The sequence below is a fragment of the Poecile atricapillus genome, chromosome Z, assembly GCF_030490865.1.
Source record: "Poecile atricapillus isolate bPoeAtr1 chromosome Z, bPoeAtr1.hap1, whole genome shotgun sequence".
NCBI lineage: Eukaryota > Metazoa > Chordata > Aves > Passeriformes > Paridae > Poecile > Poecile atricapillus.
Window position 1 is genome coordinate 100511118 of NC_081289.1, and position 26220 is coordinate 100537337.

The window sequence follows — 26220 nt, forward strand, 5'->3', positions numbered from 1 at the left end:
AGAAAAGTACTGAAGAAATTAAGCTTTAAGAGTGTAAAGTAACCTCTAAACCCTTAATGACTTTTTCTGACAGCTAATGGAGGATCTTCTGAGGTTTTGAAAGTCTGGGAAAAAGTAGATGTAGTGATCCTTTCAGCAGAATAGGAAAAAGAAAGGACTGGGGAATTCTACAACAGATAATTTTTAAAGTTTGGCTTCTAAGAAAATACAGAAAGAAACCTGTTTATGTACATAACTGGAGGAGAGAAATAGCAGCCAGTGTGACTTTATCAAGAGCAAACTGTGTAGAGTGGAATTTCCTCTACGGCAGAGTCAGAAGTCTCTGGACAGAAGGAAAGTAATGACTGTCACAGCTCTTGACTGACGAGGAAGTAACACAATAGATATTTTGTGTCTTATAGTGAGGGCTTAGAGGAGATAGTTAGAAGGTGGTGGCAAATGCTTTTTAAAGCTGAAGAGTTTGTTTTAATAGCCCACTAATGAAATGTAGGATTTTTTTGAGTAGGATTCTCTGTGGAGGCTGCAACAGATGTAGAATATCTCAGTATTTCCACTGATAGGTGTAAAAATATTAAGCCAGTGAGTAAGCCATGGTCAGGTGTCTGTAAATGTGTTTGAGCACCATCTTAAAACTAAATTGCAGACATATGTTTTCAGAAGAGGACTAGAATTCACCAAGGAGGCATGGGAAGTCCTACTTACATGGAGAACAGTCACCTGGTGAATTCATGGGGATGAGTCACTACCTCAGCTTAATGAAGGCTGCACAATGTGTCAAGACTTCCTGGCAGAAGGAGGTGTACATCCATTAGGATGAACTTGCTCTTGCACAAGAGATTATGCCACATTGTTCTAAACAGATGTCTCACCTGGAATACAGTGGGAAAATGTGACCTTTGAGGAAAGACTGAGGTTTCTCGTGTCTCTTATTGAGTCATCTCTTTAAAATCATCCCCAACTGTATAAAAGGCTGTGGCTAAGAAAAAAGGAACAGTCTGTTCTCCATAACCGTATAGGACAGTAGATTTTAGACCTGCAGATAAAAGTCTTCCAAAATAGTGGGAAGAGATTTCTCCCACCTTATCTTAGATACCCCTAGAAATCAGGGTGTCATCCTTTTTCCTGGAAGCATTTCGAGTCAGAAGAGATGCACACGTAATGATACCAACCAGTTGGAACTGATAGAGACAAACAACTTCTTAGAACTGGAGGGAAACATATTTTTCTGTGGGTCCAGCCTTCCTGCCCATGGCCTATCAGGCCAGTTATATGTAAGGAAACCATTGCTTGTACACCAGTAAGAACTTCATTTGCAACTGTGTAAATCTCCCAGTGATTGGAGTGATTTTATTTATGGTTAACACAAGGAAAGCTGGAGGCTGCCTTCTACCTTTCAATGTCTCTGCAACTCCAGCTGCAATCTGGGCCATTCCAGTGCACGGTAAAATACAAGCCTTGTTTCATCCCACAGTGACAGTGAAGAAAAAGGGTAAAGTAAAACAAATTGAATCTCTTTCAAGGAAACACATTTTGGATTCTGGTATCCCAAAGGAATGAAATTTACTCTCACCAGGTCTTGGAAGAAAGTCTGAAGTGAAGTTTAGCTCTTCTTACAGTCCAGCATACTGTTGCCTGGAAGTTTTTACAATCCATTGGATCCTCCTCATACCAGGGGAAATTTGCGGAAGAGAAAGTCTCCTGGGAGCTCTCAGAAATGTTTAAAAGTCCAAGAATCATATGAGTGATCAAATGTCCAGCAATTATATGAAGTGGATGTCACAGGACAGAGCTATGCACTTAGAGGATGTATTCAGGATGTCCTACATCTGGACAGAAGGTCCTTTGGGCTTGGTAACATGTGGTGTTTCCTTGACCTAAAGAAAGGTTTTGTGGATGCACTAAGGGTTATGAAAATTGTTGTATGTACTTTTTAGCTGTGATTTCAGAGCTGAAAATATGCAAAAGCATGAATTATTCATATTGAATCAAAATTGGCACTCTTTTGGATCCAAACCTTACAGATATTCATATTTGATTTGGTATGAAAGGTTATGTTCATTTGAAGATAAATGCTTTTGTTTCAAAACATTCGTAAGAAAAGCTGTGTTGAACAGCTATACTCCAGGCTCCAAATATGAAATATTTTAGCTCAGTTCCTGTTTCTGCACTAAGGTTTCGAAATTTAGCAAGAACATTTCCTCTTAACAAGGAGGAAGACTGAAGGTCCTAACATACTGATGTTCATGACTGCAGAAGTGGAGAAACTGAGGCAAACCAGGGCCGTGTAATTGCTGTGCAATTGAAACCATGTGGGAAAGGCAGGTGGAAATCTAAATCCACTTTGCAAATGGAGCCAGCAGAGCCAGAGCAACCCCTTTGGTGGGCTGATGTACTCAGAATTACAAGCGTGACGCAAAGAGGCATACGTGCTCCCTAGGCTCTCAGGGATATTCATTGCTGGCATAACAATGATAACTGAGGTGGATATAGCCTAAGCTTGCAATAGGATAATGTTATTTGAATGGCCTTAGGCAGACAATGGAGGATTTTGGAGGAGGATGAGGCTGCTATTTTAGGAAACTTGTGCTAGGCTGTCACACAGCATAATAACGTGTGAACATGTGTGGTTGCACAAACTTGTTTCCAATAGCTTTAAACTCAAATTGCAGAATTGGCATAAGACCCCTTCTTTACTGCATGTTGGTAGATGCCATTTAAACAGTGTTCCAACTGGAAAAGTCAAATATTTAAGATCTCCTGAGGGCTTGGCTGGTAGCTAGGAAAACAAGGTGGAGTTTCTGGGAATAAAATTCCTCCCCTCCCAAAAACACATATGACAGCCTCTCCCTAGTCCTAGCATGAAAACTACTGAAAATCTGTGGAGTAAAATCATCTGGCTGATGTGGTGCAAAACATACTGCCCAGGAAACGCAGTAATTTTAGGGCCATTTATGGGACTGTGTCCAAAGCAGTGGGTGCAGACACTGCCTGGAAAGCAGAAAGAGAGATGGTACGTGCTGGGTGTGTTTGGGCTCCTAAGATGCTTTATGCTCCTCCTTCATGGGAACATTGTTTTTCCCCCAGCCAAGAAGCTGTGGGTATGGGAGCTGCAAATGTTTAAGCTAATTTGATTAGACATTATCCTTACAGGGTGCTGTATTGACAGCTATACCCAAACCTTTCTGACCCACTCATCTGTTGGCATAACAAGATTGCAGCTTATCTGATTTACCACATAATATTCTCATGCCACCTGCTTGTATACAAGAATAAGCTTTCCTGCCTGCAGCCAGGGGAGCCCAGTGAGGATCAGAGCCATGTCTTTCATCCCTCCTGGGCCAGGGTCTTCTTCTGTCCCCCAGAGTATGGCCTCCTCCTTCAGCTGCACATGGATTGTCACTTGTCACGTGGAGGGTTAGCATGCAAAACCTTATGGCTCTTGCTCAGCATCCTCCCCCTGTCCTTCCACTCTGTGGCTCTCCAGACACCTTTAGATGCCACCACAGCACAACCTTTCCACCTGACTCTGCTGGGCCCTAGTCCTGGCCTGTGGTCCCAGCTAGTGCAGCCACCAGTGGGTGGGATACTGCCGCAGCTTCCCTGTCTACACACGTGGTCAAGGTGATTTGGGCTGGACTGGGACAGAGTGCACCTGGGCCAGTCTGGGGATGGCACCGAGCTTGCAGGTGTGGGGGTCAGGGCCACCCTTCATCACCAGCTCAGGGGCTGGAGAACCTCCTCCAGCCTGGGCAAACACCGAGTCCTGCCCTCAGTGCTCGGTGCAGGGGGGCAGCCATGGGGACAGCTGTCAGCTGGGACATCTGCATGAGCACAGCTTGAGATGTATTTGTTTTAGTGCTATCAACCTATCACACAGAAGTACAGCAATCTGACTCACACACAGGAGCACAGCAGCAGACTCTAGGCCTGCAGAAAATGCAGTTGAGCCGGAGCTGGGCATGCTAGAGCTGCATTTCCTTGCATGTATAAATCCCTTGCACTTTTGTGTACAGGACAAAGTGCTGCTGGCAGTCCAGTTGCAAAGGGGAAGCACTTTGTCATATGCATTTTAGCCAGAATGTCCACTTCACCTTGTCATGACGAAGGAACATCAGCCCTCAGTTTATTCATTCCTTTGGAAAATTACCTTAAAAATAGTATACAGCTTTTTGTATTGCATTGGTAAATTGCAGGAGTTAGAGATTTCCATCTGAATTGTTCTTGTTGAAGGGAGATGAGTTTCTGAAAGCACATGGGTCAGTGTTAAGTGTGTTTGTTGTTAAGTGTGATTGTTACCATTTTGAGGGATATTTTTGAGGAAATGTACCTCTGCCATGCCAGAAGACTGGAAATGCACCTGAGTCTGTAAGTCACCACAGGCTGGATGTGCCTTCTTAACTTCCTCCTCCTTCCATATGTTGCAAATATGCACAGATTCTCTAATTCTTAATTTCATGGAGAGATGGCTCTGTTAAAAAATATTGCAATATTTTTATATATAATATTTTTAAATAAAATATATTGTATGCGTGGCAATTCCTGCATGTCATGTAGACTTCTAAGCCTACGTAAGTTTATTGTGTTTCAACTGACAGATTGTATCCAAAGCTCTTAGCACAAATCACTGGACCTTGAATAATAAGATTACTTCATTCATCAAATGTTCTGTGAAGCTGAAGGACTAAAAAGATCTTTAAACTCTTCTCACACTAAGCCATGTGCATAAAACACTTCCTTCCTAAGTTTCTTCCCAAAATGCTCTGGACATGGAATTAAGGAAAGCACAGTGGTGTAGGACATATGAAAACTCTTAGAATGACAAAAAAGATGTTTTGAGATGTACCCAGAAATAAGTTTGCTTATGCAGTGTCACGAAGAAACAATGAAGAAAAGAGAAGACGCTCTAAGGAAGGATTTGCAGAAGTTTGCAGAACAAGAGGACAGCATGACACATGTGGGCAGTGATTTGTGGGAAATAGGACCACCCATAATGGGGGAAAAAAGACAGCAAGATGGTTAGCAGAAAAAGAAAGGAGCTGAGAAAATTACTAGCTTCATAAGTAATGGAAGAGCAAGTAATGAGGAATTAAAAAGGGCTACTGAGACAATAAAAAGCCACCTTCTGGTGGAACCAGAAGGAGCAAGCATAGCCACTACAGGTAAGAAGAATTCAATCCAAAAAATCACAAGAAGAAGCTGGCAGTGTCAGTGTAGTCTCAGTTCACCTGTCAGAACAGTATAAAGAGGTTTGCAGCATTGGCAGACACAAGGCTTCTGCAAGGAGGAAGCAGGTTCTCCTTTTCCAGAGACCAGAAGCAGGAGTGGTCTTACAGGAGTTTCACTTGTCCTAGCAGGAGTGGCCATAGCTCCCCATGCTAGGCCTGCAGGCACAGAACTGCAGTGATTTTGGTGATGTTGGGCCACAATGTGACGTGTCTCCTCTTCCTTCCCTTCTTGTGGGCAGAGGGATGCTTAGTGTCCAGTTCCTACACCAGAGGTGGCTGGTGTGGTAGTATTTTAATGGGCCTCTCTCTTTGAGGCAACCGTGCAAATTTCAGTGTTTCCAGCTTGTAGCTCAGTCTGAAGCAGATGTAATCTTGATCTTCAGGTTCAGTATTCTGGCTGTAAATTTACAGAGGTGGTGACACTTTGGGACTGAGATTTGACTGGAACTTCTGGGCTTGTCTGTAATATTAATAATATTTCTGTGTAAATGGTGAGAAGCGTGCCATGGTGAAAACATGTCCCTGGAAGACTTAGGCTATCTAAGGTCTTGCAGCTTTAAAGATCAGCTGCTTAAAGCATGAAACAAACAAAAAAATCCTTGATGAAAAAAGAAAAAAAATCATTCTATCATTTTTGGAATTTTAGAAAACTCCTCTCTTTCCCCACATTCCATGCTTCCATCCATTTCCCCAGCAGAAGAAGCAGATACAGAAATCTGAAGTGCAGTTGTATGTGAAAGCCTTTGCTTATTCTCTTAGCTCAGTGACTCACTAATCAGCCTTGTGTTCACAGCTGCCCTCCCTTTGGAGTGCAGAAAGGTGTTCTGACCTAAACCTTCCCTCCTTGCACCTTCTGTTGCACATGGAAACTGCATCCTCTAACACCTACTAAGGACAGGTTTCCAGCTAATGGCTTTTGACTGCGTGCACATACAGATTTCCTTGGCTTTTGTAATTTGTGCTTCTGGTTTTAGCTTTTAAATCCATCATCAGGGCTGGCATGGACATCCTGGCTTACCCGTAACTACTCAAGCTCTGTGCCAGCAGTATCACTTTTGTAAAGCACCTTGGGATGCGTGCTACGTAAGGAGCTGTATATATCCCATTGGAGTAATCTGGTGCAATAATCTGGAGGCAGAATTTACTGTCTGCTGTCTGAAATGTGTAAACATATGGTCTCCTGTTACATCATCCTTTGCAACCAGTTACAGCCTATAGATTTATTCCTGCACTTTTTGCACTAAGCTGTTTCTGCTGCATGAACAGAAAAGGAAAGAGAATGCTACATGTGGTTTATACCACATATGCTATGTGTGGTTTATACCTTCAGGAATATTCACATGACTTCTGTGAAGGCCTCCTGCTTTTTGGAAGGCATCCTGGGAATAACACCAGAGATTAAATTAACTGCAGTCTGTTACATCATTTCGATATGTGGGATAGGCTACTCCTGCCCGAAGGAAACCATCTCCTTCCTCTCACCTTCCCCCAAGAGAAGAATGGGATCAGGCCATAGAGATATATCAGAGATCTTTTCAAGTGTAAAGACCTTATCTCCAGAGAACTGAGCTCCCTTCCTGCTTCCAGACAACTCCCTCCTTGTCCACAGTGAAATGGCAGACTCTCCAGTCTTGTTGTGCTGAAATGGCTGGGCTTTGCCCTCCAGGACCTGGCAGCTTGGCATGAAAAAGGCAAATATTGTATCTTTAAACAGATGCTGCAACTAAAATGAATAAACCTGCCAATGTCTGGAAATGGATCAGTTCAGTAGCAGTAAATCTTATATATGTATAGAGGTATGTCAACAATATGCCTTACAGTAAGTACTAGAAAATGATAAAAATTCGTCTTTTTATCTGATGGCCCCAAATAGTCTCTTTTTCATGAGGTTGCCTCAGGCCTGAATGGTCTTTTGGAAGAGATTAGCAACAGGCCATTTGGGAAACTGCCATGGTTGGAGAGGAAATCCAGCAGCTCACTGATCAAGCTGCAACCATCATCCACATGGTTGTGCAGAAACCAGCAGGTGGCACAAAACCTTAAATATGCTTCTTCGGCCAGCAGATCACTGTGTGGTAAAATACCACTGAAAGAGAGATTTTAGCCAGCTCTGCATTCAGTTTGTTCTACCAAGGCAGCAAGATGTGGAAGGGCTTGGAAGAGAAGCTGGAACTTAATTTTTCTGGCAAGCTCTTGTCAATGGCTCTCAGAAAACCGTTTCCCACAGGCTGACTGCCCATCATGACAGAGAGGCTGAGGCTTCTTGACCCCTCTTGCTTTCAGCAGCCCCCTCTTTCACTTGAAAACAGGGTGACAAGTGTGTGCCTTTTTCTGAGGTGTGTTGTGTGCACAGGAGCATGTGAGGCCCTGCTCTGCCAATTGTCAGTCAATACTTTCAGCAAGAATTACATTATCATTTTTGAGAAGGGAAAGGTGTCTCTCAGTTTCTGTCATTTAAAACTGTGAGGTATTCGAATATTGCCTTGAAAGTCCTAAAGCAGTGATTTATGATGCCTTTTTAACCTGATTATATAACACACCCAAGAATCTTACCCTTGAACCACAGGAGAACAAACTTCAAACAATTTCCTCTTCATCTGTATTGCACCACTCACTTCCTTGGAAAAGATTCATGTTTCTGAGCAGAAATCACAGAAACTCTATGTTCACAACCTAATTCTGGCATTCCATTGTGGGGAAGCCTTACTTCTCCTGCATCCTGCCTCAACAAAGGAGTGGAGCAGACTGTCACCATCCTCTCAACCCTTGGCAAACCTGGAGCTGGGATGTATGTTCTCTAGCAATGCAGGACATTTTCTTTTTTTATAAAATTTCTTCCATGTTACATCAAATTCAACACTCCCAGGAATATGTTTCAATGCTTTGATTCCTCCCTATTTTTTCCCTATGCCCAGCAAAAATGGCCATAATACTGCAGAAATTAAGGCAAATTTGATTTTGTTTTCTTCTTGCTCTAAACAGCATGTAATGTAGTGACATATGTTATGCTCACCAAGCAAAATCTTATGCTGTGATTAGCTATTATTAGCATGCGTCTAATCCCTGGGGGATTAAGTGGTTCATCTAAGCATGGCTTCGAGTGTCACCTATGTCTCACATGGACATAAACTAATCTCTTTTGTTGGAACCAGATGAAGTGATAAGAGTTTGGAAGCCTTCTAATTGACAGAAAACACTTCAATTCATTCTCTGTCAAATCCCCATGTCAGGGTGAAATAGCATATCTCATATTTGGTGTCAGTCCCTTTAAAACCTAATGGGCATCTAGCACTGAAGTGCAGTTTAAGAAATTACTTTGTATGTAACTCTCAGTGGCCAAGCAGTTCCAGTTACCACGAGCTCATTCCTGTGTGGACTTGCCCAGGCTGCCTCTGAAGATGTGCAGATGGCATGAATGAGGACAGGCTCAGTCACCACGCTGCATGCAAAGCACCACGGCCTCCCTCTCAAGTGTAAATGGAAGCTGCACAGAGGCCAAATCAAAGCTGCAGGCAGCAGGCAAGGACAGCTTTTTCCAGGTAATGGGCAGCCTTAAACAAGCTGCCTGGAAAGCAAGAGAGCTCACACCAGGTACAGGGCAAAGCTGTGTGCTTCTCTTCACAAAGTCCTGGGCAAGCGGCAGCAAGTTATCACTGGAGCAAGCCAAAGACATCCAGAGGCTTTAGCTTTACTCTAGAAGTCCAGACTGTTGTATCAGAATCAAAAGCTTCAGGACTTCCTGGGCTGACTCCATAGGAATTACAGGGTTGTCCCTAATGGTTATGTCCAAGGCTCCCCAGCACTTAGCAGCCAGTGTGAGGAATAACTGCTAGTACAGCCAACTCCTATCTGAATGTCTGAAGTCTTAGATCTCCCAGGTGAGCCTGGGAATAAGAGTTCAGGAGCAGCCTTTGCAGTTAGGGAAATTCTTTGGGTGCTGGAGAATGGCAGGCATGGTTTGCTGCCATAAGAACTCTTCTAGCAATTTCTGCCTTCTTGTCTTTTTCTGATGTATTGTATTCCCATGAAAGGCTACTAGAGGGAACATTTTGGGAAGAGAGACCTGCAGTATTTATGTAACTGGAAATATTGACAAAATTAGCTAGAAAGAACGTGCATAAAAGAAAGAATGCAAAAAAATGCACAGGAGAACTGAGGACTCCAAGATTTTGATATGAACATAGAGGCCAAACTGCATTTTTGCACATTTTTGTCCTCTCCCGCATGTGGGTAATGCATGATGTCTTCCTACTTTTGAAAGAATCACCTTAATTTGATGATGCAGGTATGAGAACAGCTAATTTTGTACCTGCTTCATGCAAGTTGTCAAACTTGAACACGTGCCTATGCAGATGCGTGTGTATAGTCCAAGTGCTTCTCTAATTAATGCTCTGTGCTTATTCTCCTAACATGTGTTAGAAGCAGAGAGGCTTCAATGAGACAAAGCAGTGGTACAATCAAATCATCAGATTTATTAGCTTTCTGGGCAGCTTTTTCCATTATGTAAAAGCTGTGTTTGTATTACTATAGCAGTCAGACCCAGCAGTGTGAGGATTACAGTAGGTTTTTACATAATGGATTATCCAAGATTAAGTGTTTTATTCAGGCACACGAGTAACAATAACCAATTAGTGACTTTGCAGATTCCTTATTTAAAGGGAGCTGGAGGGCAAGTGACACAAAACTCTCCTGCTACCTGCAGCACAAAGACTGAAGCAGAGGAGTCTCAAGGATCTCCAACATCTCTACTCAGCAGGTAGGTCTCCCTTCAGCAGAGGTGGATCAGACTGGCATCTCTTGCAGCAGGGAAATGCAGCTTGCATGGCAGCAGCTAGGAACAGGCTAGTGTAGCTGCATGGCTGTTTGGGCTCTGGGTTGATAGCTCAGCTTGGATGGTGCTGATAAGCATTAGATAACTGTTTTAGTTTTGGCATCAGGACAGGTATTCGGTGTCAAATACTCTGCAAGAATATATCATGAAAGTTCTCTGTTTCCAAAGTTTGAGAAATAAATGTACTGGGATATGGATGAGCTGGGATACCCAAGGAGAAAAACAGTCATGGGTACCAAGTGGTTGTGCTGCAATGACAGATCAAGCCTCTGGAAAATCAATATTATTTGCCATGTTTGTTGAAGGAATGGTCAGAGAGAAGCCAATACCAAGGTGTATTATAGTGTTAGAGTAGGCACGTAGGAAAGGCCTGTTTTGGTGAGGAGAACTGGTGACAAAGAACACCGTTTTGCTGGCCTGAAAGTAAAGTAGACACTGTGAAATAATTTGAAACATCTTTACAATATACAATGCTTTACCAGAATATTTCATCAGAACATCTTTATTCCTGTGAAAACAAAATTCAAAATGTTTCAATTTTTTAGCAATTCTTACTGGCTGGTCCATAGATTATGGATTTACAGTTCATAGTCTGGCTTGATTTATAATACAAAAATACAATGAACTACATTCCTACTATTGGAAAGCAAAATACTCTTCCAAAGCAATTGCCTTTGATGTTCAGTTTTGTCTGAATTTAGGCACCACAATGACTCAGTATCAGTGGAGGAGTTGATTGTCTGATTAATATGAGAAGAAACCAGTTTTGGAATGATGGAAGCACTACATCTGCTGCATGAAATAAACTCCCATGTTTGCTTTTGTCTTGCAGAATGAAATACGCACAGTATGTTTTCCTGGCCTCGGTGTTCTACACTGTTGAATATAGCCTAGCTCAGACCTGTGCAGTGGAGTCTTTCTCTGTAAAAGACAATTTTGATCCAAAAAGGGTAATTAAATTTACTTCAATAGTACATGGGAAGAAGCTTTACCTATAAAATGTTTCTCCAGGTTATGAGTTTTGTTCATCTAAAGGGGTTCTTCACCAAAAAGTTAACTTCTTTCATATTCTTGCCAATGCTTCTTCCTGTAGTTTTCTTTTCTCAGTACTGTTTAATCTCCTGAACATTATGGTAAAACTGGCCTTGAAAGCCAGGGATATTACTAGAGCTCATCTTCTGTTAGCTTGGCACAACTCTGAGCTTTGAGCAGTTCTGTGAAAGGAGCAGTTTAGACCCATATCAGAGAGGAAGCTCAAGCAGATGCCCTAGGGTACTTGCATCCACCACTACTCATTCTTGAGAGTGACAGTAAACGGAAATGTTACCTAGTCTGGGATGCTGAACAATGACTCCTGTTTAAACATCATTTGTGCTTCTGAGGAGAAAAGGAGGACTAGCCTGCTGCTGGAAAGGTCCAGACATGTGTCAGTACCTATTTTAACTAATGGTCAGCAAACACAATTCCAGAGGTAACTGGGATGTGGCAAGCACTTTCTCTGTAGGATTGGCTTTGCTGAAAACAAAACATGTCTGGGGAGAGCTTTGGGAATATCCCAGTTTTTAAAAGTCAAAGTTTTCACTCAGGCACCTGTGTTTGGGAATTGTGGCCTTGCAGGCTTAAGCACATAGCTTGCCTAACAGCTGTCATTAGCTTCACTGCAGAATCAGATTTAACACAGCTAGCTCCTGCTCTTCTCAGTATTTCTACTGATAGTGCTAACTTTTAAGGGTCTTCCTCTCAGTCACCTGTTAAGATCTTGTTTTTATTTTACTAGATACTTCCTGCACATTTTCAGCGGCCCATTTTTTTCATATGGCCATATTCTTTCCTTAATCTCATTCCATTTCCCTCTGCTGTTACTGTCCCCAACACACCCTCTCCTTGTTTTGAGCATGTAGTCATCACTTTCTGCCTTGCTGGGTAGACCTTTTACCCCATCAGAGATCAACTGTGGCTAGTGGAAGCCACAATGATTGCTTCCAGCCAGATTGCTACAGTCTTCATGCCTGCATTTGATAGTCTTGGATTTGGTATGGTATTCCGTGGAACAGAAGGGGAGAGGCTTGATCAGGGAAGAACCAGTCTGACCCTCAGAAGACATCTTAGGATGGGAGATGCTTTTGGTGTGGGGTCATGGTGACAGGAATGTCTCACTTGACAAGGACTACATGCACTCAGCAGTGCAGAGCTGCTAGGCCCAGATCCTGACAGAGGCAAGGGTTCATCAGGCAGCACTGCAGGATATGTGCTCTACATTCCCTCCCGAGCTCAGACTGGCAATTATCAGGCAGTGGAGAGTTAGAAAGGCACTTGGATCACAAAATTGTTTTTGTTTCTTGTGATGGTGGCTAAACCAGATATCAATACACTTTCATGACAGTATGCAGGGAAATGGTATGCCCTGGCCAAGAAGGATCCAGAAGGCCTTTTCCTTCAGGACAACATCTCTGCTGAATACACTGTGGAGGAAGATGGCACAATGACAGCATCCTCCAAAGGACGAGTGAAGCTTTTCGGGTGAGCTCTCCTGACTTTCAGTTCTAGTTGCTGTCATAAAATACTGGATGAGGGGGACATGGATGATAATCTATCCTGAACACACAGCATGGCTGGGTTTTCTTCATCAAAAAGAGAAGTTCAGCCAAAGTATTAGATTAGAAACTAGAGGTTAGACACTTTTGAGTCCTGAGTTTCTTCATACCTGGCTCTGGTTTGGGTCCATCACGAAACTACTGCATAAAGTCAATTATTAAGTAAAATCTTGATTGATGGAATGGTTAGATAAATTAATTGCAATCAAGTAAAGGAACAAGTGAAGGCTGTGGGCCTGCGACAGGACAGGACAGTTCTCAGGGCAGGACAACTCTCATTTCACTGAGGCGTTCAGGGGAAGGAGAGGAGCATTCCTTCCACAGATGTCACAATACAGTGTTGGACAGATTTCTGAGGAAAACCTGTGGTTAAGTCTTAGATGTAATTGCAATGCCTGAATGGACAGATGGCAGGAAGCTTAGAGTTTTGCCTGTTGGTCATGATTACTACAAGGAATTACAGCATGTAAAGAGATTAAATAGTTTTCTGAGAGTAGAAGAGAAAATCTGTGGCTTCCCGTATGCTAGCAGTAGCAGGTGGCTATGCACCTTCACAGTGCAGCATTCCACAATATTTTGGGAATGGCAAAGGAGGTTTGGCAGGCATGCCATACTGTGCAAGGGGGAAGATGCCTGAAAGGACTCTTCAGAAAACAGGTGGGGTCTCAAGGCTGCTGCATATTTTATTTCTGCAGAGGCAGAATAAGGGGAACCACAGCCTGAGAAAGGAAGGGAATGAAGACCCTTCCACTGTTTCACAAATCCAGTAATGCTTGACAAACAGTGTTGAAATGTAGGTGGTGTTCAAACCAAACAGATACCAAACAGAGAGAGGCATGGAACAAATGGACACCCACAGGTGTCCCACAGGGCTCTCAAAGGCTGTGACAGCTTTTCACCAGCTTGGTAGAGGGGCTGTAACTATTACTGTGCTTGTAACAGACATTCCTGTGCCCATATTGCTGGGAAGGGATAGACAGGGGAGAGCCAACTCCCTGCCTCTTCCTGGGGACAGCTACTGACCACAAAAGAGCCCAAATGCAGACTGCTAGCAGGGATCCAATAAACAATGTTGATTATTGTGCTTGGTGGCTGTCTGCTTGTACAGAAATGGGTAGCAAAAAGCTTACTGGAACTGAAGGAGGGTCAGGGCACTGCCCCAGCCACAGCGTAGCCATACAGCAGAGCTGGGGACCAGACAGCAGCAGCAATCACTGGTAGTGTTTGGGGGGTGCCACAGATTTGCCTTACTTAATGACAGTGACTTTGCCTTAAGAAAGACCATGCCCATGCCTGAGGCAGTCGTGCCCAAGTCCTGAGTGAAGGACACCCATTTCAAGCCCTCATGCTGGCAGGTTGTACCTTCAATCTTGTGGATCTCGTTGCAGTTTCTGGGTGATCTGTGCTGACATGGCTGCTCAGTACACAGTACCTGACCCAACCACTCCAGCAAAAATGTATATGACCTACCAGGGACTGGCCAGCTATCTCTCCAGTGGTGGTGAGTTAAATTCTCCAGCCCCCTGACACAACTGCTTACAGCTGTCCAGACATGTGTTTCCACACATAAGAAGGGAAAACAATTCAGCTCAGGTTGCTCCAAGTGAAGACAAAACATCCCTTTTGGGGGTCATGCTTTATCCAAGCAGTGTATTTTATCTCCACAGAAAGGGCAGTATCCAGAGACTTCCCAGAGATCCCTCTTATACACCGTATATGTTAACAAGGAGGCTTAGAGGTATTGGGCCACACACAATGGGTTTCGTACAGCCAAGTGTGGTGTTGAACCTAGGGAAGCCATACATCCTGGGGCCCATTGTGGGCATTTTAGAAGTGCTGAGGTCTGTCATCCTAGTACTCCTCATATCAAAACAAAGGAGACATGTGGATCCACAGCTGCACCCCAGCAACAAGACACATTTCTCCTCAGATAGATACAGCTGGACTCAAATAAATGCAGCTGTTAACTCAAGTCCCCTTTTCAGAAACTGCTCATGCTGAACCTCAGTTACTTGCCCTTCAAAGTCCATCCTTTGTGCCTGAGCCTCCCATAGCTGCGGTTCTCCAGCTGTGGAAGTTGGGAGGACTTCTAATGTGTAAGAAAGAAGTACATTTCCTTAGTACTGGCAGATAAGCCACACCAAAAAGAACTTAGTTGACCAAGGCTAGAAAGCAGGACAAATTTTTTACTAAGGCTTCCTGTATAGGAATTGTAATCTGTACTGTATGTCCTTCCTTCAACCATGCTTGAGCAAGCAACGTGAGATATTTTGTCATTGAAAACCTAGAAAATCCTAGTCCTCCTAATGCTTCTAGCCTAAGAAACAAAAGGTGAAAATGCACTGAGCATGGTGGGGAAAATCATGGTTCCAAGATGCCCTGTGTTTGTCCCAGTTCTTCCCCTCATGGTGTGGAGATAAGCTGGATGTGTGACGTGATTATAGAACCTTTGTAAAGCTATCCCTGCCATGTGAAGTTTGCCATCTCCCTGCTGAAGGATCCACCTCTGCCCTGTTGTGCCCACTGTGACAAACATGGATTCTGATGTTTCAGGGGACAACTACTGGGTGATTGACACTGACTATGATAACTATGCCATCACTTACGCCTGCCGCAGCCTGAAGGAGGATGGCTCCTGTGATGATGGCTACTCCCTGATCTTCTCGCGCAACCCCCGTGGCCTCCCCCCAGCCATCCAACGCATTGTGCGCCAGAAGCAGGAAGAAATCTGCATGTCTGGCCAGTTCCAGCCTGTGCTTCAGTCAGGTACTTCGGGCTAATTAGCAAACTCACTGAGTTGTACGATAGGTGATTGCCTTTGCTGTTAATGTGACAGAACCACAGCAAACTCAGTTGTTCTTTTTTAGCAACCTTTTCGTCATGTTAGATCTAATCTAGAGCTACAAAAGGAAATCCATGCAAGGACAAGAGCCTGCTACAGGCTGGTTCTGCAGCCTTAAGATTGTTACTTACAGGAATCCTGAGTGTTGAAACTGGTACACTACCAGAAGTAGTACTGTTACTGTAGCTTTGTTACTGTAGTAGACAGGACAGGGATGGATGCAACAAGCCAGTATCTCTGCACTTGGAAATGCTTGCCTTGGCTACTTGCATAATAGCATCTTACCTTGGGGCTGTGCAGTGTCCCACAGGAAGAGATGAGAGGTGCCTCCTTAGTTCCATCACGACTTGTGTCCTGTGTGGTCTGAGCAGCAGGGATGAGGGGGTCTGAGTAGTATTTTTGACAGCATCTGCTGGCACTGGGAGTCAGCAGTTGAACCACATACATGCAAACAGACCATGTCTAAAGCCCATTTCAAGAATATTTTTCTGAAGGTACAGGAATTGATCTTCTAGTTCAAATGCAGTCCATGAAATAGGCACGTACTTTTTTAGGGCTATGCAGGAGGCAGAAATTCCTCTTTGCCGGCAGTTGAGCACTCACACCCTTCACAACCTCACTGCCCTGCCTGGAAGTTGACCTTTCACTAAGCCATGTAACACCCATGTTCTGCATTGTGGACAAGGAATGGCAGCAAAAACCTCCTGAACAGCACATTCTCAGGTCAGCCAGTCCTCCACTACAGAGCAGGTACTCGCATCACCCAAGGCTGTGAGCATGGCATGGGCATCTCTGCCCCATACCCCTCTGTGCTGCTCTCTGTAGCAGAGGGAAGGCAGCTGGTTTGCAGGGTCATGGCTGGGTGCTCAGGAAAGCCAAAAGCCCATGGCTAGCTGGGAAAGACTGCCCTGTGTCTCTGCCAATAGACACAGAGAAATGCAAGCAGCAACTTTTGCACCCAGCATCCTAGTCTTTTACTGTGATTCAGAAGTATCTAGAAAGGTTGTAGTTATAGATTCACTGGAGACTTAAAAGCTGTTAAAGCACTTTGCAAATTTACTTCCACAGACTAAAGTTTACTTTTCTTTCTTTCCAGGGGCCTGCTAAAAGTATGCTTCTGATCCTATCCTTAAGCACAGAAACCAGACATCTTGGTCTTGAAGTTGCCACTCAACTAATAATAATAAAAAAAATCATAGTATGGAATAGTGTGTTTTTCCTGAAAAACACATGAAAATATTGGGGGATCTTTAAACAGTGTGCAATATAATAGTGATATTTGAATTTTCAAGGAAATACCTAATGTGGCATTTGTCAATAAATGTTTTTGAAAAAAAGTCACCTCTGGAACTGGTTTCTATTGCCTGCTGTCCTATCTGTTGGGGAGTAGAAGGACTGAAGATGCTCAGTGAGGAGCAGTGAGACAGCAGCCACGGTGTTCCCAGCACAGGCAAGGCAGTGTCACTCCCCAGCACTGAACACGGAGGGCAGGGCAAGGATGGTGAGCAGGGCACATCCCCTGACAGTGCTATCATCAGACAAGAGCATGGTGACAGGGCAATTCTGGGATTCACCTAGAAAGTTCAGCCAGCAAGAGGGCAAGGCACAGGGCAGGGTACAGGCACATCAGTGAGATGGCTCCAGCCAAAAACAGGACTCAGGAACATGTCTGAGGCAGAGGTATCTGCAGCAAGGTTCCCAAGGGGAAAACTATAAATGCAATAAAGCAGATGCTACTTTCAATAACACTGGACATTACTTTAAATGAGTACGTGCTTGCATTTCTAATGGCATTACCAGTAATTTGCTCCCCTCTGCATTCATAATCCAGTTTTCAGTATCTGAAAAGTGTAGAACTGAATGATATAGAACAGACTGGGTTATGGCAAATAATTTCATAGATAGACAAAACCAGAAGAAAAGTACCTAGAAATGTCCGTGTAGAAAAAGGGTAACCCGAGTCAGCATTATTGACATGTATTTCCCACTGCTTTTAGTAAAATCACATTCACTTTGTGTTTCCTAATTATAAAAATACCAGTCTAGAACACCCCAGCATCCTGCTGAACCCTGCAGTTTGTCAACTACACAAATTTTTACAAGTTATAATCACCCAGCACAGAGGTAAGACCAAGCTGAACAGCCCCAACTCCTAAGGCTTCCAAAAGGTGTGTGGAACAAGGCTAATGTTGATTGAAGACCTTCAGAGCACTACACTGTTAAACAGCTTCTGCAAGATGCTTGCACAATCTTACCAACAGTAACCAGAAAGAACATAGAAACCAAAGACCAGAGACATTGTCCAGGACCAGGACCACTTCAGGGATGCAGTGAAGTCTTTCAAACTTTTATTTCCCAGCATTTCCTGGCAATACTCGTAAGGCTCTCAGCCTGCTTGAACAAAGGCATCTTTGCTCTTCAGGTCAAGGGAAAGCTATCCTGACAGGGAACAAGGTGTGAGCTACCACCTAAAGCTAAGGACAGAAACAGAGGAATACTATCAGGCAATGCCAACAAAACCCCACACAGAGAACTACTGAGTGTTGAAAAAATATCAGTCTTTTCTGCTGAACTAAGTGCAAGGTCAGTGTATTGATTGAATGTTCTCCACTTCCACCCTTCTCCCAGCAGGAAGTATTGGGGTGGAATCTGTGACCTTAGGACTTGTATAACAACTGATTAGACAATGCTAACCCTTAGCTGAAGGAGAGTGGCCTTTGGCCAAAATCGTCAGACCAATACTACCAGTCTTAGAGAAGTGGGATTTTAAATGTCTGTGGTTGTACCAATTGTATGACCAGAGCAGATGAGAGTTGTAGCAAGAGATAATCAATATGCAGGACCCAGTGCATCCTCACTGTGCTTGGTGTAATCTGTCCAGTGGAGACAAGCCGTAAAATCCCTCCTCAGCCACGTAAGGCAAAGCCTGCAGGATAACAGAAATATAGTGACGACTCTAGCTGAATACACCATAGAGCTCACATGACCCAGGAATTGTAGTCATGGGAGCATGTTTCCATCAGGACCACAAGCAAAGCCTCATTGTATGATGTGGTAAATTAATGAGCAGATGGGAGTTACATTGTATCCATTTGTCTTCAATGACTGCAGGAAATGTTAAAGACAAGGCAGAATAGGGCAGGTGGTCATGAGTGTATTCTGATGAGATTTACACTTCTCCTGAAATTCTGCTGAGTTCAACATGAAACATCTCAGGTATATCTAGAGGCAGACATCTGTCTGTTGCTTGAGCTGTCTGATGAAAATCAGTCTATTATTCCTGGGTTTTAAGTGTGCGTATAGGTCCCAAGTCATAATCTCTGTCCTGCACAAACTTTCCACTAACAAGACAAAATAAAAAAATTGTTTATGCATTAAAAGGACTGTTGTTTTGTCCTCAGAAGGTCCTTCAGTGCTGGCAGGAAGACTATGACTGCGCAACAGCAGGAGGGACCCTGCAAGGATATTGTCCTTCACACACCAGTGAACCTCCTCCAGCAAGGACACTGCAAGTCCTGAGATCAGAAACTAAGATACCACACTGAGTTTGAACAGCTTTCCCTGGGCTGTGGTAACTGAGGCAATCAATGCATTTAGGTTTCTACTTCAGCCTTGACATTTTTAATGGTAAGGTTCCCTTCATGCTTCAATTTTATGTAATGTTGGAACTTCCACAAGTCCAAGCCACCTTTTACCCCTTGTGCTAGTAGCCACTGTAAGCAGCTGTGTGGTACTTGGTTGCTGGCTGGAGTTAAAACATGACAGTCCTAGAGAATAGTTTTTACTTTCCAAGATTAAGTTGGTGACATAAGAGTTGTAAAGTAGTTTCTAGAACACAATGACCAGATCCTGTTTTTACAGGGTTCATGTGAAAGATTAAAAACTGTTTTATTTGCTCTCACAAAAGATGGTAACAAATGTAGCATATACACAATTAGGCAATGTAAAATACTCAGTTGAAAGGTTCTTTAAGTTGCAAAATGGTTATACAGCCTCACAAGCTTTTGTTTGAAGCGCAGGCAAATAATCCCACATTGTAGTTGCAGTTACATATTCTTATTTGGATTAATGAACAGCAAAAGACATACATGAGTGCTCTGCAGCCTTGCTTTGGTTATGATACTACGGAACTACTAAGCACCTGCTATTCACACCTGGTGCTATGGATAATTGGCACTTCTGAAAACTGTAATGGGGGGCTGATCACTACATGTAACAGAGGAGATTAGTTAAACATGCTATTTTGGAAACACTATCAGAGTCAGCAACATATGGTTACAGAAATCTCAGGTTTCAAGTACTAAATAGCGTTTTTCTGTAGACATTAAATGATAAAAAAAGAAAACGCCATTTCAAAACTTTTATGATTTGTTAGAAATAAACTCATACCTGGAAATACCAACTTCTTTTCTCTCTGGAATTGTTAATACATGCTCATTTCTTAAAGGAATGAGTTTATATCATAGCAGCAAAGAAGATTTTCAGAAGAAATCTTCTATTTCTCATGGTTTGCACATCTATAAATTTTCATCCCTGCATAACAAAATCAATACTATTCACTACAGTTATGTTTTTTCTTTTTTCTTTTTCTTTTTTTTTTCTCTTTTCTTTTTTTAATACACCTGTAACTAGTACATAGTCCTTGGTTTGATAAAAACTGCTATAGTCTGATTGCCAGGGTGGTAAAATTTTAAAGCAGAAGGGCTACTCAGGTAGGACATCCTAACACACTAAACTTTCCACTCAAGCTCATACATCTTCCCCTGCTTCAGACACACTAAAATCTCTCAAGACCCTATACTTAATTTTTCTCTAAATCATTTTATTTGTGGTTCCACCTCATACTAGCAAAACAACATGTGTTAACTGCTAGATTTTACTTAGCAGCGTACACTGGTTCTTCACTCAGGGGCAATTATTACAAGTTTAAAATGTATTTTTACTATCTCCAGCCAAGTAGAATGTCTCAGTAGCTTTTCTTAAATTGAGATGGTTTTCAATTCAGTAGGACCCATGGCCCTTTTCTGTTCTGCCTGTATGGACAAAGAATTGGAGGAGTAGGATGTGACAAGGGCCCCTTATTGAAACTTAAATGAGGGAAGAAGTATTTCATCTGAATTTTGTGACACAATAAATCTTTTAAGGCTAACTTTCACTACAAGCACATGAACAATAACCAACAAGTAAGGAGATACAAGGCCACATCTCATGTGCACTGATTTTTTGCATATGTTTCTTTTCTGTGCTGTAAAAGTTGAGGGTATTTGAGGTAGTTCAGCTCTCTCCTACTGCGCAAACTTAGGCACTTCTTTTTCTCTGAGACCTGAATGTTTCATCAAATATGCACTTTCTGTTGTTATGTAGGTGAGGTGGCTGATGTCAGCAAAGAGAGCAGTAGGGGATGTTTGTGTGACAAAGTCACTCCTCTTATGGAAAACACTCCAGCTGTTTTCATTGGCATTATCCTTCTCTCTGCAAGCCTGTTAAAGGCACAGCTCAAACTGTGCCAGTTGTGAAAAGGGAAGAATAAAGGAGCACCCCTGCAATTTTAGGGAATTTTGCTGTTTACATAAAGTGTTTGGCAGCTGCAAGCACAGCCAGTGGTGATCTGTAGCCCGTGATCTAGGGCTATCTATCACACGCTCGTGCACATGCTTTGCAAAGCACAGGAGCTCAAACTGTTCTTTTTTAATTTCCTAAGTGTCATAAGTAGCAGCCCTGCTACGTTCAAGAGTGTGCTGATCTGTCATATGAAAACGCAAAAGGCTCTAACTAGTGTTTCAGCTTTCACCTGGCCACGCACAGCTGAGTGGCCACTTACAGTCTGTGAGGGGAGGTATCAGTTGTAAGGGCTAAAGGACACCAAGCTTTCTCCATTGCTTTCTCCACTGCTTTGTCTCCAGCAATGGAGACAAAGGACTTTCAGGGTTAGAGATTCCACCTCAAAGAGGCAGCAGCTGACCAAGAGAAAACAGGTGACTTGGCCAAAAACAAAAAAGAGAAAAGGCAGGGAATCTGGAGGCTAGGGCTTTCTGTGCCTTCTCCCCTCCGAGAATGAGTTGATACTCCTTCCTTTGCCTGTAGCTCTGGCATCCATGTAATGGTCACAAATACTGAGAGAGCTGGATGGAAACCCCTCTGTGAGAGAGTGAAAAACCTCCTCATACACCTGAAAACATGGCAAGTGTTCTGAAATAACCCACTGTGACTAGCCAGCAGGGAATAAGGGATCCTTTACTTCATGCTCTGAATGTGTCTGGTTGCTGTGCACTTTTCCATCAAACCCTTAAGTCAAGGCAGCTAACCTTTAACCCTTAAGCCTGTCAGCTAAGGCAGGTCCTCCATGTGCTTTTGCTACTATCCTCACTCACACAGTGAAGCAATGGTTCTGTTCCTGCTACAGTTTGTGACCTCTATAAATCTTAGTTTGCCCTAGCCATTAGCTCAGTGAAAAATGGGGAATAATAAATATTTATTCCCATAATTCCTAGTTAGCAGGCTGAATCCCTGTCCTACGGTAGCCTCTTACCAGTTGGGTTGGTAGTTGTGATTGTTTGATAAAGCTGTCTTTTGTGCTGTGAAGAGTTAACAGGGGCAGTTGCTTCTAACTTTCGTTCCTAACTTCATCAGGTCGTCTCCATACGCCCTCCTCAGCTTGGGAGGAGTTTCTTTTTCTGGGGAGTTGTCATTTGCAAGGAACATACATCCCTCTGACACCAAGCCAGGCACCACTCTTCAGTGTCACTTGAAAGCTTCAACGTACCCCACAGGAAGAGAGGACAGGCCTGCCTTCCCCCAGTAGTCAACGGCACGCACTCTGTAAAAGCCGGAGACTGAGCTTCCTGCAAATGAAAAGGTTAGAAATGGTCACTATAAAATGGTAACATCTGTGGTACTGGGAAAATGTGAAGCAGGCACTACTCCTGTAATATGTAGGTTTGTGGAATGGGCTGGGGAAATCAGTTCTGCACCCTACATGTGCCTGTGCCTGTCTGATTAAAAATTATAACAAATTCCTCATGGCCAAGTACTGGCTTTTTTATCTTGTTTCACCAAGGATATCCTCTCTCCTTACTAGGATCTGCAAGTACAGCTACAGGAATGCTTTCCTAGCAGCTCCTTTGGAAGAAGGCTGTGGCATCTGCAACACACAATTAGTAATTTCCTTTTTTCCCAACTTTTCTGCCTGAATTTTGTCTTTGGAACAGGTCATGTGGGGACAGGTTCAACAAAGAAACAGAACAAGAAGCACAGAGGCTGACTGAAAATCCTCTGCTTTACTCGGGAAGCAGCAACACTTACTTTAAAGGTATGTGAGCTGATCTTCTGTGGTTCTACTGCTTTTTATCCTTGATCCAGTTCAAAGAACAGAGCTTTCCCTAGCAGAATCTTTGAACACACAAGCAATGTTTGGGGGTATTTTATCTAATTAATTGATTTCTATGTCTGTTTTAGTGTTTTTATTCTAGAAAAAAAAGAATGCTAGAAATAATGGGTGAGGAAGAAGTTCCTAGCAATAAGGACTGCTAAGACGTGTTATTTTTTCAAGCAGTCTTTTTGGTTGCTGTTGGTTTTGAAACAAACTATTAAAACTGGTATATAATATTATAATATAATAGTGAATAATAATTTCAGAGATTTGTCATAGCCATGATTCACAGTCTTTGCTTGCTTGTGTAACTCTTGCATTGCAATAATAGCTCTGAACTTTTATGAAACCACTGCTGATGTTAAGACTTTCTCAGGTTAAGATAAGCCCTTGTTTCTACCAAAAACATCTCTCAACTGCTTTTTTATTGTATCACTATAAGGCAAGGTTTTTCTGTGTTTCACCCAGCTCTCACCAGTGCTTATTATCAATACTTGTTGGATGGTCATGTTGCAGACTAGACTGCATTTGCTTAAAAAAGAAAAAACAACCAAACATAAAACCTCAACAGCCACCACCCTCCACATGCAGATAAACAAAAAAAAATACCCGAATAAAACATCACTATCTTTCTTCACTTGGATGTTTCATCTGAGTAGGCTTCTATTGGAAGGTGTAGTCATGCTTTTTTGTTGTTTTTTTTTTTTGTTATCGTTTTTGCATATTTCTATACCAGCTACAAAAGTGCTCCTTAACTCCTCAGGGACCTTGCCAGGGCTGCAGCTCAGAGACTGGCTTTTGTGACAAGGAATCACCCATGGCATATTACTAATAATGTCCTCATTGTCCTACTTGTTGATCACTGTTCTTGAAAATAAAGGTCTTACGAAGAATATGACCCTAAAGGAAGGGATGTGCTCTTATTTGTGAGGGACTGTATTTTACTAGCAAGTTACCTACCTTCAGTAGTAACTAAACAATGGTTCACATACTCATGGGTGGCAATATCACATGATATTACCTAATGTGAGTATTCTTGCCATACCTGGACTGTAGACCCAGAGAGTGAATATTGTGTCTTTGGCATTAATTCGCTGGTATGCTTTTCCATCTGATGAGAATTCCACTTCAAATGTCTTTATACACCTAGAAAAGAGAACCAGAGAGGTTTGTAAATACAACTGATAATGTGTGAACTATCAAATACTAGTCTCAGGGCTATTTCAATATGAAGGACAAAAATAAGAAATGTTCAGTTGATTCATTCCTACCAAATGTAAGGTGGCATGAATTGCCACTATTAGGAAGAACCAGGCTCCAACAGCCCACAGAAAAACACCCAGACTTGCTGCTTTGGGTATGTGCAGGATCACAAAATGTCACACATTTTTCAGACTCCAGGGTTATCAAGAATGAAGAATCTAGGAAGACTGGCTTGAAAAGTAGCTAAGTCACTGCTTCCTGAGGCAATCTAGTTGTACACTGCATAACCTTTCAGAGTTCACCTACAGAGGGTTTCCAGTCGAGTCCAGCTTGCTGAAGCAAGCAGTGGGAGGTTTTCTCTTTCAGTTCACATCCCTTACAGAGATGTGCAAGATCCCACTTCGGCATCTGCTGATAATATAACTTTTATCATGAATCTGTCTGCTATGCTGAATAAAATTCCCTCAGAAATGCCATTGAATGTTGGTGAGCAACAGGCAGATTCCTTTGATCAGGCAGCAAATTAGGCAGGGTTGCTCTTCACAATTTGTGCACACAGGTCCTACAGTTCATTTTGTCAGACAAATGCAGTGTACCATCTATCAAGGAGCAACAATTAATTCATTTGTGAACTTGTTTGTGAACTGTAGGGCTTGTGGAAACTTAGGGAATAGTATGTTGGTAACTCACTTGTATCCATTTTATTTTAAAGCTACTTACTTTGACTTTACACAGTCATCATCCCACAGCACAATGACCTGCCCCTTTGTGAGAGGGATCAAACGAACACCAGTCACCTGTCCAAAGACACAAGCCCATGTAAGAAAACTGTACAAACCAATCAGCCAGGTCAAATTTCTGTGTCCATCCTAAATATTTACTAATTAAGTAAATATTTACTAAATATTTACTTTGATTTTTTTTTTCCATTGAGATCAGGTGTAAAAACAAAATTCTTGGCTCTGTAGCTTTTTGCAGCCTACGTCTCCCACTCATCAACCTTGCAGAGGACCTTCTGAGGCTCTGGGTACCACTATGAACATGGGTAAGACTGAATGAGCAGATACAGACATCTAATATGGAAGCCATGATTCCATTTTAGCTTGAGCTGTCAATTATAAACTGAAGAGATGTCAATCCTTGTAGCATACCATGTGGTTTTTAAAGAGATACTACATTTTTCAGTACTGCATTACTAATTTCCCACCATGGGAACTTCCATTCATCTCAGTGACTGCTCCTATCACTTGCTATGTATCTTGAATTATATCTTTGAGAGCCTTCTCATCAAAAGAGAGAAGAGTTGTTTATTTACTAATTCTTACACGGTACTTTTAACAAAAAGTTAACTCAAATGGTCTTCTTCTAAGACTTAAGGCAGGAAGCAGTTTCAGTTTTGATGTATCTAATGGTAGAATACAACACATACTTGATCAGGAGCTGATCTGGGTCTTGCACAGATGTGAATAAGAAAGACTGAGGGAATGGGGAAGTCTTGCTTCAGTGTCATGATGCCAGCTTCAGGAAATGGGAATGGGCCTGTTACCAGTGGATCCTGTGGAGCCAAAGAATAGCGTAGTGAAAAATCTTTCATTATAGCACCTAAAGACCAACTGTTAAACCAGTGTAAAGTGCCTGTGTATTTACTTTAGGACTCTAAATTTCCAATAGAGTTGGTACTGCTAATGCTTACAGGCATCAAAGTTCTCCACACTGGGAGACTTTATACTCACCTGTTTTCCAGCTCTTCAGGAAACAGAGGTGCCATTAGGAGCAATCTGTCACTTCTGTAACCTCCCATGGATGTCTTTCAGGCTAGAGGTCTTTACAAACCATGGCCCCATCTCTTCCCAGTGTAGAGAGCATGCTATGACACCCACACAGCTGGTTACTGGGGATGAGGCTGCACCAGACAGGCAAGAGCATCTAAAATCTTGCTGCTGTCCTTTTCAAGGAAGAGCTGATGTCTCCTACAGTATCTAATGGGCCTTAGCAATAGTCACTTGGTCACTTGGGTGACCGGGAAGAGAAGACACAGTACTGTATGTCTTTTTTTGACATTTGCTGACCAAAGTCAGAAAGCAAGTACTACATGTGGACCCTGAAGGGAATAAAGATGACCTCTTCTTTTTAACCTGGAAGTCTGAATGCATAGG

General features: G+C 42.7%; 2 protein-coding genes across 3 annotated transcripts in view; one reads left to right on the forward strand and one right to left on the reverse strand.

The window, feature by feature from the left end:
• Positions 1 to 9903: 9903 nt before the first annotated feature.
• On the forward strand, positions 9904 to 16827 carry LOC131572921 (purpurin). Its single transcript, XM_058826367.1, has 6 exons — positions 9904 to 9981; positions 10889 to 11006; positions 12440 to 12576; positions 14039 to 14151; positions 15204 to 15416; positions 16589 to 16827. Exons 2-6 carry the CDS (start codon positions 10890 to 10892, stop codon positions 16597 to 16599), a joined length of 591 nt encoding a protein of 196 aa, XP_058682350.1. The 5' UTR covers positions 9904 to 9981; position 10889; the 3' UTR covers positions 16600 to 16827.
• Positions 16828 to 19361: 2534 nt separating this feature from the next.
• The window catches only part of IDUA (alpha-L-iduronidase), a 45838-nt gene continuing 38979 nt past the window's right edge, over positions 19362 to 26220 (reverse strand). For both annotated transcript variants that reach the window (XM_058864900.1, XM_058864899.1), the window contains exons 11-14: positions 25494 to 25619; positions 24785 to 24861; positions 23907 to 24007; positions 19362 to 22334 (exon numbers count right to left, since the gene is read on the reverse strand). In XM_058864900.1, coding sequence (XP_058720883.1) covers positions 22234 to 22334; positions 23907 to 24007; positions 24785 to 24861; positions 25494 to 25619 — 405 coding nt within the window. In that variant the 3' untranslated portion in view covers positions 19362 to 22233. The remainder of the gene's footprint in view (positions 22335 to 23906; positions 24008 to 24784; positions 24862 to 25493; positions 25620 to 26220) is intronic.

Coding starts and splice junctions, on each gene's coding strand:
- LOC131572921 (XM_058826367.1), top strand. CDS start 10,890: ATGAAATACGCACAGTATGTTTTCCTGGCCTCGGTGTTCTACACTGTT. Junction 11,007..12,439: donor ACAATTTTGATCCAAAAAGG/GTAATTAAATTT, acceptor CTTTCATGACAG/TATGCAGGGAAATGGTATGC. Junction 14,152..15,203: donor CAGCTATCTCTCCAGTGGTG/GTGAGTTAAATT, acceptor CTGATGTTTCAG/GGGACAACTACTGGGTGATT.